The following is a 16965-nucleotide window of genomic DNA, read 5'->3' on the forward strand; positions in this document are numbered from 1 at the left end:
GGATAGTGCATTTTACCACCAGATGGGGCAGGTTTTATGTTACTGATAATTTTAGTGAAATTACAGTTAAGTTTTAAAATATAAATGAATTATTCTTTCACGATTTAAACAACCCTGCTTCTTACTTTAACTCAATAACTTAAAAAAAAACAAAAAAAAAACTAGTCTACCAAACACAGGTGTCTATAAAATGAAACAAGAAATGACAACAAAATGGTTTTTAAAATTTATTTTGTATACATATTTCAGCTGACAGAACGAGTTATACAAATGAAATAAAATCTTGGAATGTTTGTTGACAACAAAATAATCTACTTGAAATTAAGACAAAAAAATCAGATCTTTTGTTTACAAAACTGGAATGTTCAATTCCTATTAATTTGATCAACCACATTTCTACCAAAACCTGGCAACCTACATCCGCAAATACTATACACAATATATATATTACAATGAATAAAAATCTGTTTAGTTGAGGGTAACATTATATTAGTCCAAGACAAATATTATCTTGGAATAGATTGACATTGGTATCAGCAGTGGAAGAAATGCCATTTCAAAATACAAAATTTTTTTTTTAGATAGACTTAGTTTAACATTCACATAGAATTCCCTAATGTGTGTGTGTGTGTGTGGTTTTCTTACATAAGAAATACATAATTAATTCTAAACAGTTAATAATGATATATGAAACGTTTGAAATAAGTCTTGAACTAATTTTAGATAATGCATGTTATGTCAACTCTAACTGTTGTCATCTATCAGAGAACAAACTTAAAAATGTAATTAGCACTAATATGTAATCATAAAGTAATCAGCAGTACACTGTCAGCAGTCACTCTATAAAACCAAATGTTATGGATAACTCATTGAGATCTTTTGACAATACAGGGAAAATCAATAGAAAAAAAATAATTTTTCCTCCGATTTCTAGTCTTACTGATCTGTTTTTAACATGATCTTTTTACAAAGTTCATATGTTCGTATAAGTTACATAAATTTAATAAATTAACAAAATTGTCATGAAATTAAAGACACAATACCGGTTCAGAGTAGAATGAACAAACTTCCGATTGCCTCACCCTTGCTAATTAAATTGTATAAATTTCAGACATTTGCAAAAGCATTTCAAATGTACATTTTAAGCTACTTCTTATACTTATACATATATGCTGAAAATGTAAAACTTTTACTCATATCAGTGCTTAGCAAAATTTATAAGCAATCTAGTTGACTTAACTTAAGAAATGCAGTAAACTATGACATTAGCACTAGTCATGTGACCCAATGGCATTACACTGAAGTCATGTGACCCAATGGCATTACACTGCAGTCATGTGACACAGTGACATAACAATGAGGTCATGTGACACAATGACATTTCACTGCAGTCATACAACACAATGGCATTACACTGCAGTCATGTGACAATGACATAACAATGAGGTCATGTGACACAATGACATAACACGGAGGTCATGTGACGCAATGACATTTCCCTACGGTCATGTGACACAAGGGCAAAGCTCAGTTCATGCCCACCATGATTTAAAGCTCTAGGATAACATAGGAACATGTTCAAACATCAACATTGCATAACATGCTTACTAATAGTATTCTACAAATACAAGTTTCTCTACCCTTTCTCTTAAAGCTTTAGAATTGAAAAATTTTTCAAAGCAGCTCATTTTGAACTCAGATATAAACAGTTTCTGCTTTTCATCACACAGATTTCATCTGCTCCAGTGACTTCAACTACACTCACACAAGTTAGCGTTTTTGACAGAGAATTGCAACTCTATTCAGTTAATTTCTTTTGCCCACAAAAACCAGTTCAAAGAATGAGGGGGGGGGGGGGGTCCACAGTAAAGGCAAATAAGAAGTGTTAACCTTTATAAAATAACACGTAGAACTGAACTAGTGTAGGCAAATAAGAAGTGTTAACCTTTATAGAATAACACGTAGAACTGAACTAGTGTAGGCAAATAAGAAGTGTTAACCTTTATAGAATAACACATAGAACTGAACTAGTGTAGGCAAATAAGAAGTGTTAACCTTTATAGAATAACACGTAGAACTGAACTAGTGCATCTCCACTTCCAGCTTCTGCCAAAAGAACTTTAATTACGATTGACACACATTCACGTAGCTTTTCAAAACTGAGACAAACAATTGCAAAAACGAGGTACTGGATAGATCCAGATGGAGAGCGAGCACAAAGCAAGGATGGGTGAAAGTGCTATGGATGTAAGGACCAAACCATAACAGTGATGACAGTTGCCCAACATGTGACCAAAGTTGTGTAACTAGGATTGGCCTCTTTAGTCACATGAGAAGTTGCAAAGGGAAAACACTATCTCTAGAGCCACAGACACACATACATACTGTTATTGGTTCATGCATAATATTGCTTCTTTGCTAACTGGACTATACGGCTTGGATAAAAACTGAAAATGTACACTTTTATAAAGTATATACTGGTTGAATTCCATCTGGAAATTTATTAAAAAAAATGATAGATGTCATAAAAAATAAAGCCGATCAAAACCAAATAATACAAAGTTTCTTAAACCAAAAAATAAATAAGACCACTTATAGTAGCATAGAATTTACTGTCATTTCCCATCATTAAAGATTTGAAAATCAGTGAAATCAGTTCAAACTCATTTTTTTGTTTAAAAAAACAACAACTTTGCATTCTGCATGGAAGGGAAGCAACTTTGCTCAAGAAAGTTACCTATATTTACAAAGTAGTTAATCATTGTGTGAATTGTAAAAACAAACATTGGCTGGCTAATTATATATTTAGTAAAGATTGTTCACAACCTGATCTATGTGTAAACTTGGGAGGCAGATCTGTTTGACATACTAAAAACAGAAGTTCAGTAATTGTTACAAAAGTAATAATGACCATTTTTATACTGCATGACTATCAGAAAAAAGAAAATAAAAAGTTAGGTGATAGATGGTAGGAAAAACTAAAGTTGAGAAATGTTGGGCTAGAATATGATCAAGTTTAAAAAAAAAAATATTTTTGATTTGACTGTCAACAATAATCAAAACCTTGGAACTATTCACTTCTCAAATTTAGTACTGGCAAGCAAAGTGACTAGGTGTCCAAGCATGTAACTCTCAGCCACAATCGTTCCACAAAGTACAGCTAGCTTCAGTACTGCTGACATTGAGCTCAGATGGTATCGATGGTATCTAATCTAGTCTCAATAGTGGAACTAGATTTTAAAAAGTCATGAAAAGAAGTCAAGGAAGGAATGCTACCTAGACTTCTAAACATGTGATTTATCAAACTGTACAGAACATTTGGTTAGTGGAAAGAAAACAATTCTGAAAGCACCGAGGCATAAAGGAATACTTTATCATGAAATTTTAAAGTTCAAACTGTCATCGCAGCATCCATCAAACAGAAAGAAAAGAAATCAATTTTGTTAGACAGAGATCACAGTTCCTGAAATCCACTAATATCTTCAGAATAAGATTTGTACACACAATTAATATACACATTCATTTTATTTGTACACATAATTTTTTATACCGGTAAACATAATTTTTAAGTACAAAAAAAATAAAACAGTAAAAAATAATTCAGTGGTTTTAATGAAGAGGAAAATAAAAGTCAAATAGACAAGCTCTTAGATAATACACATGCTTATACAGTAGAACATTGATATAAGGAATATGTATTTAATGCTATTTCCGGATTGAAAAATTTATATACACATATATACAGTATAAAACCAGAAAGCATCACATCTTGTCAACATACAGACAATTATTACAGGGCCTTAAAGGTTTTACTAATTACCTGGTCAAAACAAGCATGACATTATATAATTCTCTTAGAGACAATTCATATACATGTTCCCTTAAATTGCCTAAAAATCTGCACAAAACAAAAAAATTGTTGTCCATTTGCCAATTAATCAATTACCAGAAGTGACATTTCATTGAAGCACCATCAAAGCACCATCTTTATTATGTTGCATTAAGCTTTAAAATTATTTTAAGGTTAACTATCGATTGTAAGAATGATTTCCAACATCCACTCCTCCCCACTGTAAAATTTGTTTGTCTGGATTGTCATTCCAAGATTCCCCATAGGCTTCAGGTCGTAACTAAACAAAAATATAAAAAAAATCATAGCATGTATCACTGTTATAATAATAATATGTAAAAAGATTGTAAATCTCAATTCTGGTTAAGCATCAAATATGGTTAACTCTTTTTAAATGAACAATAAGCAGCAATAAAGCTGGCTAGAAGAGGAAGAAGAAATGAACAATAAATGTTAAATGCCCAGTAAGTTAACTTCAACAGACGATAAGCCTGTTTTTCCAAGAATTTCTTCAAATGCTCATATCTGTGAACCCCATAGAGAGGGAAATTTATGAATAACAATCATGCCAGAAATGGAAGTAGACATACTGCTTTTTAAAAAAAATATTCTTAGTAAGACATAAGCAGAACTATTTTTAAAAATTATTGGGTAGAAATTTGATGAGAGCTATCAAATTTGGGAAGACTTTCACTAGAAGTAATAAGAACCCAGTACAAATAGCCAATGAAATGTGGTGAAACGTTTTTATTAGCCATTGCAAATGTCTGCCTCAGGATTTACATTGAATTGGTGTGGATTTAAATATTATATATTTAAACATGTACCAGGCATGTAAACAGTAGGCCTAGGCTTGTAATAAGCCTTAAGTTGATAAATGTTTTAGTTAATTTATTCTCAAGGAAAATAAATTTTATTCAAAATAATGTTTAGGAGGTGGAAGGTATGAGGAGCCCTCAGGAACTCAGGCATATTGTACAGGGCTGGTAGAGCGTAGAACAATCTAACTATCTCTACTATTCTGTAAGAAAACATCAGAACAAAATGAAGATATATAGGCAAGTAGTATCTAAAAAGGCATTTAAAAAAAAAATTACCTTTCGTGACTGTTCTTTCCTAACTGCTGAAGCTTCCCATTTTCTTTGGCTCTCTTGAGCTTTTAATGCAGTCTCAGCACCACAGCCCCAAACCTAGAGAGATGAATTAAGTTAATAAGTATTTACTATTGTACAATGCCATTTCAAGGAAAACCCAAGAAAATAATATACAAAACCATAATTAGACCAGCAGCAATGTATGATAGTGAGACCTGGACTAAGACATCTGAAAATTTACTTAACACTTGGGAAAGAAAAATTCTTAGGAAAATCTATGGTGCCATACAGGCTGAAACAGAGTGGAGGACACGCACTAACCATGAGATATATCAATTGTATGAAGACCCACCAATAGTGACGGAAATAAAAAAGAACAGACTACGTTGGGCAGGTCACCTTGAAAGAATGTCTGATAACATTTCTTTTTACTTGGGTAGAGAATAAAAATAAAAAGTGTGTGTGTGTCTGGGGGGTGTGATCATGTTTTCTTTCCTTTGAATGAAATGAAGCAAAACAAACCTCTATTTTATGCAGCTCACAGGGAACATCATAGTGAAAAATTTTGTCAAAGTCTTCAGCCAGGCGCAGCACTTGTGTCTTGCCTTCACATCCAATAGTAATGCCTTTAGGAATTTCTCTTGAAAATTCTGTCCATCGAACCATTTTTTCTCCAACTAAAAGTTTCGATTAAAATATTTTGTTAAATTCCAGTAGCCTTTCATTCAAGTTCATGACAATAAATAAAAAAATCATGCAACAATAAAATAAAAGAGTGCTATTTAACTCTTTCTCTCCCAATCGACGACACCATCGTTGATTTTACCTCATTAAATCAAATTAATGTTTAATTTTTAAAACTTTACTTTATGTTATATAGAAGTAGCATGCATTCCCCGATACCAAATAAAACATTTTCTGATAACAAAGAACAAAGCTACTGAAGCTTAATCATAATATTGTAGTGAAGTAGTAATGAGCAAAATGAAGAATTCTGTCTGAATGTGCAAAAATAATTACGACGGAAAGAGTTAAATCAGTTTGCCATCAAAAGTCTTTAAGTGCCTTTCAACTTTTGTCAAAACTATAAATACAAAATATATGTAGACACAGTATGCAGACAAAGGACAAACAGGTTACCACACTTCTCTATTTCAGTACTTTTCAGAAAAAAAAAAAAAAAAGAGAGAGAGAGAGAGGGAATTGTTTATTGGTAGATGACCTTGGTGTAAATAATCAATTTAGAAATATTTAGAACTAGATAAAAGGTCAAGGTAGAAGTTTACAAAACTGAAAGAAAATATTAATAATGATGCAAAACAATCCAGAAAAGTCTTTACGCTGGCCTATATAAAGAACGCTGAGCTAGAGCTATCTGGGGTCATTATTCTGTATTCTCTGATGGATATTTATTAATCGTAAGTATCTTCACAGTGCTTTTGGATAAGAATATCAAAGATAATAATATATGCCAGTCCGGGTATTAATTTAATTGTCCAAGTGATTTATATTTTTTCATCACTGGATTATTTGTTTATTGAATTTGAGCCTCAAGAAAAACATATTCAATGTTTTGTTTCTTGATAGTAAAGTATAGAGTAACGATACAGCGGCACCTCCAAACCTGTGCATGTCGTATACTTTGTGTCAAAAGCTTATATATCTTCAAGCTATAGTTTCTTAGAGTCTGGAGGTTAAGGAGGAGTGCAGTAGTTCGTTAGGCTAAGCTCTAGCTGTGAAATTTTAATATATAATTACATCCAGTGCACGGTGGTTCAGTGGTAAAGCACTTGGCTTCAGAACCAAGATCCCTTAACATCAGTTGGGGAAAGTAAAGGCCGTTGGTTGTTGTGCTGGTTGTTGTCAAAAAATTTAACAAAAAGAGAAAACAAAAATACAGCAATGTCCACATCTGCGAATTTCATAAATTCCAGGTTTTATGAGTTTTCATCAAAATTCCATGCCTTTTCAAAGTCTTGAATTTAATACCTGAATTCAAGGCTTTGTCTACATTTTTAAGGTGGCAAAATAGAACTAACCATGACAAAAAATAACATTTTAAGGCTACAAAGTCAGCCAGTTAGACAGTATCAAATTCACTCTTGACATTAATATTATTTATTGAACAAAAAAAAAACAACAATAATCTGAAGTGAAACATCATGTATAAGTGTGTATTCTTGTGTATTGATTCTTCTGTCTTTTCAAAAAATTAAACTGTACTACTCAGAATTAATTCAGAGAAACGTCTATGCCAGTTCATATCACATAACACAAATTTCAGGTTAATATTTCATCGCATGTGTTCAGTATTTTTTTCTTGTAACAAACATGAATTACTTCCAAGTGAGGAAAAGTAATTCAATATAAAAGTGACTTACCTTGGTTCACTCGGTAGACAGGAAGTAGCTGAATCAATCGACAATCTGCTCCACCAAATCTATTAGGTCCCTCCCTAGTTGACAGAATCAAATTTATTTGTTCACTTTTAATGATCATATATTTGGAAACTAATAAGCCTACAATCGACAACATATAAAATGATTAGAATTCAAGAAAAGAACAGCCCAGAAACTTAAAAGTAACATACACCCATCCTCTGTCAATGGCCAAGCAGTAAAGGTTTCGTCCTTCAAAAGCAAAAAAACTGACAGTCGGCGCATGATATGCAGAAACATGGTTGTTGAATCTGAAAAATTATATAGAAACTGTTTCAAAACAAAACAAGTAAAATATAAAAATACTTTTTTTTAAAAATGTTTATATTGAGTGGAAATGGCATCAATTATTGGAAAAAACAAATTATAAAATGTAAGCCAATGTATTGTTAAGTCTACACACCTATTGATAGACATGCCATGATTATCTGAGTTATATAGCAGCTTCCAACTCTGTACCTCTGGAAGCCTAGCCTGTGTTCAGACAACAATGCAAGGTAAATAATGTTGTTACAGTCAAATCATGAGAATAAACATCCTCTTAGGACGTGTAGCATCTTAACATGTTTCATTGAAGCCACTTTGGCCACCATTAAACAAAACAAGACTGCTGAGATCTAATGTGTAAGTATCTAATCATACCAGGGAGTCAGTTCATGTATTCGTCATTTGTCATAATTATTAGATTTACCTACAATTGCATAGATTTAAATTCCATTTTATTAATCATCCTTAGTTTGAAATCAAAATTATATTTTGATAATTTTAGAAAGCTCACAGTGTTGCTGTATTCTTGTCTAGGTTTAAGTTCTGATTCTGATCCACCCAGCTTTATCAAGTGTCATCAGTCTAGTCCCGTGAACCTTTTATATGGAAGATATAGTTTTTAATAAATTTTCAACTTACTATTTTACGCAACAATAACATGGAAGTAACCATAGGATCTTTCGTAACATTGCATGCTCCTTCTGGTTTGACCGGGCCAGGTTGCTTGGTGTAGATTGGTGGAAGTGTGAGAGATAGAAGCCACAATATGGCCATAGATGTACAGTTGTTCTCTGCTGTATGGCCCTCCAAGTGAGGTACTCTTGCCATTTCCTACAATATAGATAAAGGATTATCAAGAAGATAGGGAAACCACAGAGCTTTGATGTAATCCATTTTAAATGACTCTTTTAGAAAGCTTTATTTTAGTTTCTAGTGTAATCAGATGAGAGTTGTTGCTGAACACAATGGGTATAATGCTGAACACAATAAGTATATTATGTCCTCTTTTTTTAAGATACTCAAACCAAACAAAACTCAGACCAAGTTAAATATCAACTTTAAAATCCCAAACATTTATTCAAATTACTTCCCCCAGTTCAGCAGCCAAGCAGTGAACACCACTCAGAACCCAATGCAATCCGTATTGCTGATAAGGCTGAGGATCTCAGCTGATAAAGATATATATTGTAATGTACTAGATTAGAGAGTAGTTTAGTTGTGTTAGACAAATATATTGTGTATAGTTTTAGCGACGGTAAAAGTAGTGACGTAGTAAGACAGACTAATGACGAAGTAGACTTAGGCGAACGAGAGACCAACATGGCATTATGTTAGAAGTAGGCTGTGATTTAAATAGTAGTTGAATAGTAGTTAGATATAGCGACGTTTTAGGAAGACTGGACGGATTTCCCAGTGGTTAATAAAGTCTCATTTTATAGAACTGAAATGTTGATATCAAGTATATCTATTTATTTTGTAATGTTCTGTGGCTAATGTTAAGTAATAAATGATAGTCGAAGTCAGATTAGATTAGCCCATAACACTATCAAATCTAAGAAGGATAAAACCATAATGCATATTTTACCATTTCCACAGGGAGTGAGGAGCCAGTCAAAATCTGACACACCCAATTGTGGACACAGTGAAAGAGATGGGGACAGGACTCATTCAGCCATTTGTTGAACTCATCCAGCCCCACTTCAGTGTTGATGCCAAACTGAAACACAGACAAAATAAATAAATAGCACATATGTCAAGCCTCTTCAATCTAGAGCATAATTTAAATGCATCATTTCAATATTTATTTCGCTCTAGAGTTATAGTAACATTATATATCATAATTTAAACAAATAAACCTATAGCACAGTTGTCAAGTCTCTTCAATCTATACCATAATTTAACCCATTAGCTCCTTCTGCAGTTAGAAACGTTTTCCCGTTTTTGTAGAACATTTCTAAAATCCCCTATTCAATATACTTGCTTTAAACTTTTAAAAAAGAAGATTTCTTCTAGTCTCGTTGCAAGCATGATTATAAATCATTTTAGAGATTACAGATTCTATTGAAGATTTTTATTGTTTAAATAATTTTTCAAACGAACAGGCCCATAGCCCCCAGTGTATAAGCCCCCATGTGGGAAAATGGGTATTTTTGAAGCTTTTTAAATGTTCTAATGGCATTAAAAGTATATATTTTTTTTAAACTAGACATACTGTTTTATTTTTTAAAGTTGTTTGTTTTGTTTATATGTATTAGATCTCAAATTTGATTTTTTTTTTTTAAATAAATATTTTTTAGGATTTTTAAAATTCGGAGTTATCCCTCTTCGCTTAGGGCCTGGGAAGGGTTTTTCTTAAATGGAAATAGGAGCTATTGGGTTAAATAAATAAACCTATAGTACGGTTGTCAAGTGTCTTCAATCTATACCATAATACAAATACATCATTTCAATATTTATTTCGCTCTAGATTTACAGTAACATTATATACAAAGTCACATCTCATTTTCTTATTACTATTAAATTTTAAACTACACAAATGCAATATGATGCAAGTTAAATATTTATAGAAGCATTGTAATTGTATTCCTTCAAAATCATTTCAAGAGCTAAACTTTTGAAAGATCCAATACACTTGTTTTTAATTTCCTCTAACATCTATCTTCTTTATTATCTGCCCTGATCTTCAAACTTTCCTACTGGCACTTTGTGATTCAAGTTCAAGATTCAAGTTTTAAGCGATACTGAAATACTACGATATACTTACCAAGCCAGTTACCATTGCTGAAAAAACACGGGGATCTCTCTCGTCTTCTTGGTAGAGAATCTTGGACAGGGACAGTGTCAGGGCAAATGAGATTTCAAACATATTTTTAGCATCTGAAAAAAAAAAAAGAATATTGTTTAATAGAAGTATAATGTATGTACTGCTGTACTTTATAATCTACAATGGTACTCAATAAGGTATGATCAATGAAATTAAAACCATGATTTTTAATAAATCCATGTACAATTTTACAATTTTTCAGTGGATGCAATTTGATTCTAAAGTGGAAAAAAAAAAGGCAGCTCATTGAATTATAAATTAAAGTAATTTCTTTGCCCAATTTAAATGATGCTTCTATTTAACTAACCATTTCTCACCCACATATTACACGTGTTAACATATTATTTAAAACTTTAGTATTTGTAGACTCTTAACCTAAAGATAGAGATAGATAGAGATAGAGAGAGGAGGGAGTGAGTGAGTGAGAGTGAGAGAGACAGCTGGGTGGTATATCCCAAAATTAAAAATCCCAGTCTTCACCAGGATTCAAACCCAGACCCATCTCCCCCCCCCCCCCCAGTTCAAAAGCCAAGCGCTTTACCACTAACCCACCACAGTCCTTACAAAATGATTAGAAATAAAAAAAATGTCCATCCCCAAAAACTATTGCACTGTGTGTAAACTTCATTACAATAGAAGCAGTCAGTACTACCTTCTTTCGTCATGAATTCTTTGGAAGAGGCAAACAAGTAAAAATAGTACTTGACCACCGTCTTCTCATCAAACATCTTCAGTATTTCTCTTCCTGCTTTGACAAACTGTTCCCTGGTAATCCTCTCCCTGTTGGTAGTTGTACCGCTGCTCATCATTTGCAAGTACATCAGTTTCCCAAACCTATGCAGCGGCCCTTGAAAGGCGTTCTGTCATACGTGAGCAAACATACTTAATTTGTTAATTCTACTAAAATATTCCAATACAAGCAAACCATAAATAGTTATGAATACTTAGCAATCACTTCTCTCAACATGCAAGCAAAGAAAAAATTTCTATACAAAAAAAAATGTCAATGAAATCAAATATTTTTTTTTAAGAATAATAGCGCACATCAATATATTTTATTGAAATTAAATTTTTTTTCTCTTAGGAATAAGAATGGTGATCTATGTGCAAAAATGCTAATGTTATATCATTTAGTGTACATAATGGAATAAAAAAAAATTTAAAATGCTAAATTAAAAACTATAATGCAAAATAAGAAAAATATGAAATATGTATCAACCTCAAATGTTGCCTTTGTCAGTTCACCAGGGTGTGCATTGTCACCATCTGCTGTTAGTTCAAGTTTCTGTAAGAGAGCAGACATTTTAAATATCAATGAACCAGAAAACAATTTGGAATGCACCTATATTGAACTATTTATTACTGAGGTTAACAACTTTTCAAATTATAATAACTTAATCCTAAATAAGCTGATAAAGACTGACATTGATTGGCTTTGGAAATTCTTTAAAGATTGAAGACATGAGTGTATAGATATATCGTTATTGACAAAAAATCAATATAGGTGCCCTTATGATCTTTCAAAGGGGTTTAAACTTTTACATACCGGTACACCTGTTTTAAACTATAGAATAATATCAGTCTTATATGAATATAAAATGTTTCCTGAGTTGTTTAAGATTTCACATTCAATATTAATTGAAACTATTACAACTAAGTTTAAGCCCTTGCTTGAGTTTTCATTTTCACAACAGTCTTGGTTAGATACTATACAAAGGTGAGAATAATCAAATATAATATTCATAATTGTCACGGGTGAATGTGTGTATAATCTATTTTTACAAAAGAGCGAATCACCGGAAGTGAGTTAGCTAGTACAAAGTAGAGAGTGGAGTGTGTGATACATGCCATAAAGTTCATTAAAGTTTCTGTGTATTGATCTAGTTGTTTAATTGTTTTATTCGATAATTACAGCTGAACATCGGGACACCTAAAGGCATCAAGAAGGTTGTTGCTAGAGAATTATAAGTAAATATATAATAGGAAAGTTGTAACAATAATTAAAATGCTAACGATTCATAAAAAGTTTCATTTCGTCCACTTACTTCAAAAAGCTTGATGAGAGCCACTGTTTGATTCTGGCGACTTTTTTTGCGGCTAATGTGAGCCTGACTTGGTTCATATTCACCACCTTCACCATCCGCTTGATCTTCACCTGGAATTTGAGGGGCATTTTTTCTGTGCACAGATCCTTTCAGGGTGATTTGATTTCCCATTTTGTTGGCCTCTTTCACAACACCAAGAAATTGTAAACACACTTTAGGCAGCCTACAAATTTAGATCCAACTAGAGTCTTTAGATCTAGATGTGTGCAGAGTAGTCCATCAAAACGTAGCTTTTACTTGTCTACTAGTGGAGTTGTTTATTGCCACACAGTTCTAAATATTGATGATGCGCATGTGTACCTAGAATTTAAAACCAAGTTGAAGTTAGCCTTAGAAATTATGGAATTCATAAATTCTCGAATAACTAAAAGAAAAAAATCTAAATAACGGTATATCTATACACTCATAATATAAATATATATATATAAATATTTTTACATTAGATTCTACAGTAGGCTGTTTGATATAAATTTTAAAATGACAATATACTACAAACCCACATTTGATTTTTTTAAAATATGAGTTAGACCAATTATGATCACCTAATGCAAATTAATGTGGAATAGGTACCAATCTATATTCCGGTATATATATATATATATATACTTTAGTACATCCAGATTTTCATAGCTCATTCAATTCGTTATATCAATGATCTATAGTCTTTTTTTTTTTTCCAATATCTGTTTTGAATAGAATTAGACGAATATGTTCAACTAGTTGCACTTGTCACAGAAATGTGTGTATGTGTTTGTGTGAGCATAAAAAGAGAATCAATCCTAGTTTAGAAAAAAAGTTACTTAATGCTCACTGACATACCGATATGATATGGGAAAAGGCACACACACATTATGGCCATGGACAGTGTGTCACAGGCTCATTGGGACCTCATTGTGACATGTTATGACTTTTGAGACACCTATAAAAAATGAGCTAAAAGCATGAGGACAACCTCTCAGCGAGAGAGTGAAAGCAATATGATATTTTAGGGTTGTAATTTAGCCCTGAGAAGGGAAGGATGTCTATTTCTAGTGAAGGAATTCTGTTATCAGTAGTGTTCAGACAATGAAAATGGAGTACTATTCTTTAAGGATGTCTATTTCTAGTGAAGGAATTCTGTTATCAGTAGTGTTCAGACTATGAAAATGGAGTACTATTCTTTAAGGATGTATATTTCTAGTGAAGGAATTCTGTTATCAGTAGTGTTCAGACAATGAAAATGGAGTACTATTCTTTAAGGATGTATATTTCTAGTGAAGGAATTCTGTTATCAGTAGTGTTCAGACTATGAAAATGGAGTACTATTCTTAATGCCAAGTTTGATTATGTATAATGTGTTTCCACTAGCTTGTGGCAGGAATATCTATCAAGTTATTTGTTTCAAGTAATAAATGTGTTGGCTGCTTATACATGCATTAGCGCATTTAATTTTTCTTGTGATATTATGAGCAACTCAGGTTTCTCAATAAACTCAGATTTTTATTCTTTATTAATATTAACTAAATTTTAAGATCCCCAGGCATAGCGCCTTACATGAAATTATTAAGATGTTTTCAAATTATGCATAAATACGAACACAAAAAATAAAAATTTTAACACGCTTATTCTACCAAAATTAGGTCACTGGGATAGTGACTTCTATGCTGACTTTTAGACATTTTATGTTTGCATGATTAAATGTGTGTTGAATGTTTGTGTTTTTTGTTTATTTATTTAATAAATTTCTAATACAGATGATCTCTTGTAGTATAGTACAGGCTAGGATGGCCATTCTTGCCTAAATAGCTGAATCCTCCATATTCTCTCTATATAAAATTATAAATCTAGATCTATCTAGTAGGTCTAGATCTAGGTATTTAACTTCATTAAATGCATCAAGCTCACTCTAAACATTTGCCCATTTATCTATACTATAAAGTAGAATGTATGGCGTATGTATGTATGCATGTGCCGAATAGAAATCAAATCTGTTTGACCAATCTTGATAAAACTTGGCATAAATGTTCCTTGGGTACTAACTGGGACCGTAGTTTATGTATTGTAGCCCTAAAACAAACATAAAACCCTAAAAAAAAAAAAAATTGACGACTCTATGAAAGTATAGTATAGAACCTTATAAATGTAGGCCATGTTTACCATGTTGACATGAGAAAAGATCAAAAGGATTTAGATCTAGAGCTCATTTAAAAAACTACACTTTGCACAGATAGTTTTTTACTTTGACACATGAAAATTACAAAATATAGTCTAATGATTTCATTATTTAATAAAATTAAGCTTCAAATTTGTGTTTCAAAAGCATTTTTACATAAATTCATTCCTTACTCTATGAAAGTATAGTATAAAATCTTATGAATCTAGGCCATGTTTACCATGTTGACAAAAGATCAAAAGGATTTAGATCTAGAGCTCATTTAAAAAACTACACTTTGCACAGATAGTTTTTTACTTTGACACATGAAAATTACAAAATATAGTCTAATGATTTCATTATTTAATAAAATTAAGCTTCAAATTTGTGTTTCAAAAGCATTTTTACATAAATTCGTTCCTTACATAGAATCTGCAAATTTAGAATTCCTAACGTACATTCTTTCATTAGACATTACCCAAAAGGTTACACATCTCTCTATTCCTAAGTCTAAAAATCTAACTCAACTCTAAGATGATAGAACTTCTCTTCACACAGATAGTTTTATACTTTAACACACAAACATACTAATTATAATCCATTCATTTCATATTTTAATCAAATTAACAAATGAAATGAAAAATGAATTTGAGTCGATTAGCTATTCTGATAGCTCCATTCATACTATTTTTACATTCCGCATTCGCTTTACTAATAAAATTATTATTTTGTTTAATTGTTTACAAAGCACTCTCATGACTATATCAAAAGTGATACGCAAATTAAGACCTGTGGGTAACATATGGCTAGTTCTCTATAAAACAAACTAACAAATAAATCAAAAGCAAAATGTTCTTCAATATAACATTATTAACATTGATGTCCAAAACTGGTTGTTTGTAATAAATTTTGGTAAGAAAATCGTAATTTAATACAAACTCTGTATTAATTTATTTTTTTTATGAAACCAAACAAATTGGCTTATGAATCAAATAAATCAGCTCCAAAAATAAAATAAATGTTGGCGGGCTCATTAGCATAGACTTCAACCAAAAAATATAGTCTTAACCCTAGGCCTAGGAAGAGGTAAAGTCACCCAGGTAACATAGGAAAAAAAACAACCCTGACTTACAAATTTGAAATTCTTTTTTCTTACATAAAAAGACAGCTTAAATATAATAAATATAGGTTAGGGGTACAAATATAAGTAGTCATCCTTATTCTCCTTAAACTAAAGAAGATTTCGATACTTCATTTTCTTTTCTATGTCGAACCATTGTCAAATAATGTGGTGTCAAAGTCAAAATTTGAAATTTTGGCCTATAGTCTATAGGTGTCCGAATAGCATAAAAACTACTCTATAATGTCTATACAATATATCTAAAATCTAGACAATCTAGTGACCAATCTAGTCACTATATTTATAAAGATATAATAATAATAATAATTATTATTAAATAATAATATAATAGTCTAGCCAATCTAGGTCTAGAGTCTAGACTCTCTAGACTACACTACTGTTCTGTGTTCACTACTAATATTCTAATTTATCTACATCTATCACTACATAAAGCTTTAAGATAAATTAAATGATAAATAATAAATGATATTATTATAATTATTATAAATCTATCTATTCTATGACTTTTTATGTATCTATAATATTAATAATATATTAATAATCTAGACTCTATTTATATATATTTAATATATAATAAATAATAATTTATAATAATAATTAATAATTATTTTATTATATAATAAATATGTATTCTACATCTAGATTTAGATATAAATTAAAATATAGAATATAGATTATAGTCAATCTAGAATCTAGACTCTACATTGACTGCTACATGAATGTCATCGTACCATACGATAAGTAAGCCACAAGTGACAACTGGGTCCAATAAAAAAAAATTAATGACTTCACTTGGTCCGACTTGCAATGTGAATGTGACATAAAAAAAACGATGCAATGCCAAATCTGAAATCACTGTCACAGTTGACTGTCACAGTGACTGTCCTATTAATTAAAGTTAAAGCGCTCTAGACTAGAAAAAAGACTGACGGTACGTCTCAATATTGCTACCTAAAATATTCATTTATGAAGCTAAGTTTATTTTGAACAATGTTACTCTAAATCCTAAAAAGATCTAAATTGGATGTTAACATTGACATAGGTGAATTAATTCTGAAGTGTATCTTGTTTGTTTGGGTGGCCATGTTGAATTGACGTAACCGGATCACAGGGAA

At 31.5% G+C, this 16965-nt stretch overlaps 1 protein-coding gene across 2 annotated transcripts; it reads right to left on the reverse strand.

The window, feature by feature from the left end:
• Nucleotides 1-214: 214 nt before the first annotated feature.
• On the reverse strand, nucleotides 215-16959 carry LOC106074240 (uncharacterized). 2 transcript variants are annotated; one of them, XR_008774140.1, is made up of 14 exons: nucleotides 16582-16959; nucleotides 12519-12878; nucleotides 11693-11758; nucleotides 11126-11333; nucleotides 10414-10526; nucleotides 9235-9366; nucleotides 8289-8480; nucleotides 7786-7856; nucleotides 7535-7633; nucleotides 7326-7399; nucleotides 5467-5621; nucleotides 4948-5040; nucleotides 1946-4130; nucleotides 215-1890 (listed from the first exon to the last, which is right to left on the reverse strand). XR_008774140.1 is itself a non-coding variant. In XM_056007016.1 (13 exons), the coding sequence occupies exons 2-13, from the start codon at nucleotides 12687-12689 to the stop codon at nucleotides 4029-4031; spliced, it is 1476 nt and encodes a 491-aa protein (XP_055862991.1). In that variant the 5' UTR covers nucleotides 12690-12878; nucleotides 16582-16959; the 3' UTR covers nucleotides 215-4028. The 2 variants fall into 2 exon arrangements, 1 of the variants encoding a protein (XP_055862991.1); XM_056007016.1 differs by having other exon boundaries at nucleotides 215-4130.
• Nucleotides 16960-16965: the final 6 nt, after the last annotated feature.

Source organism: Biomphalaria glabrata, chromosome 12, assembly GCF_947242115.1.
Source record: "Biomphalaria glabrata chromosome 12, xgBioGlab47.1, whole genome shotgun sequence".
Classification (NCBI taxonomy): Eukaryota; Metazoa; Mollusca; class Gastropoda; family Planorbidae; genus Biomphalaria; species Biomphalaria glabrata.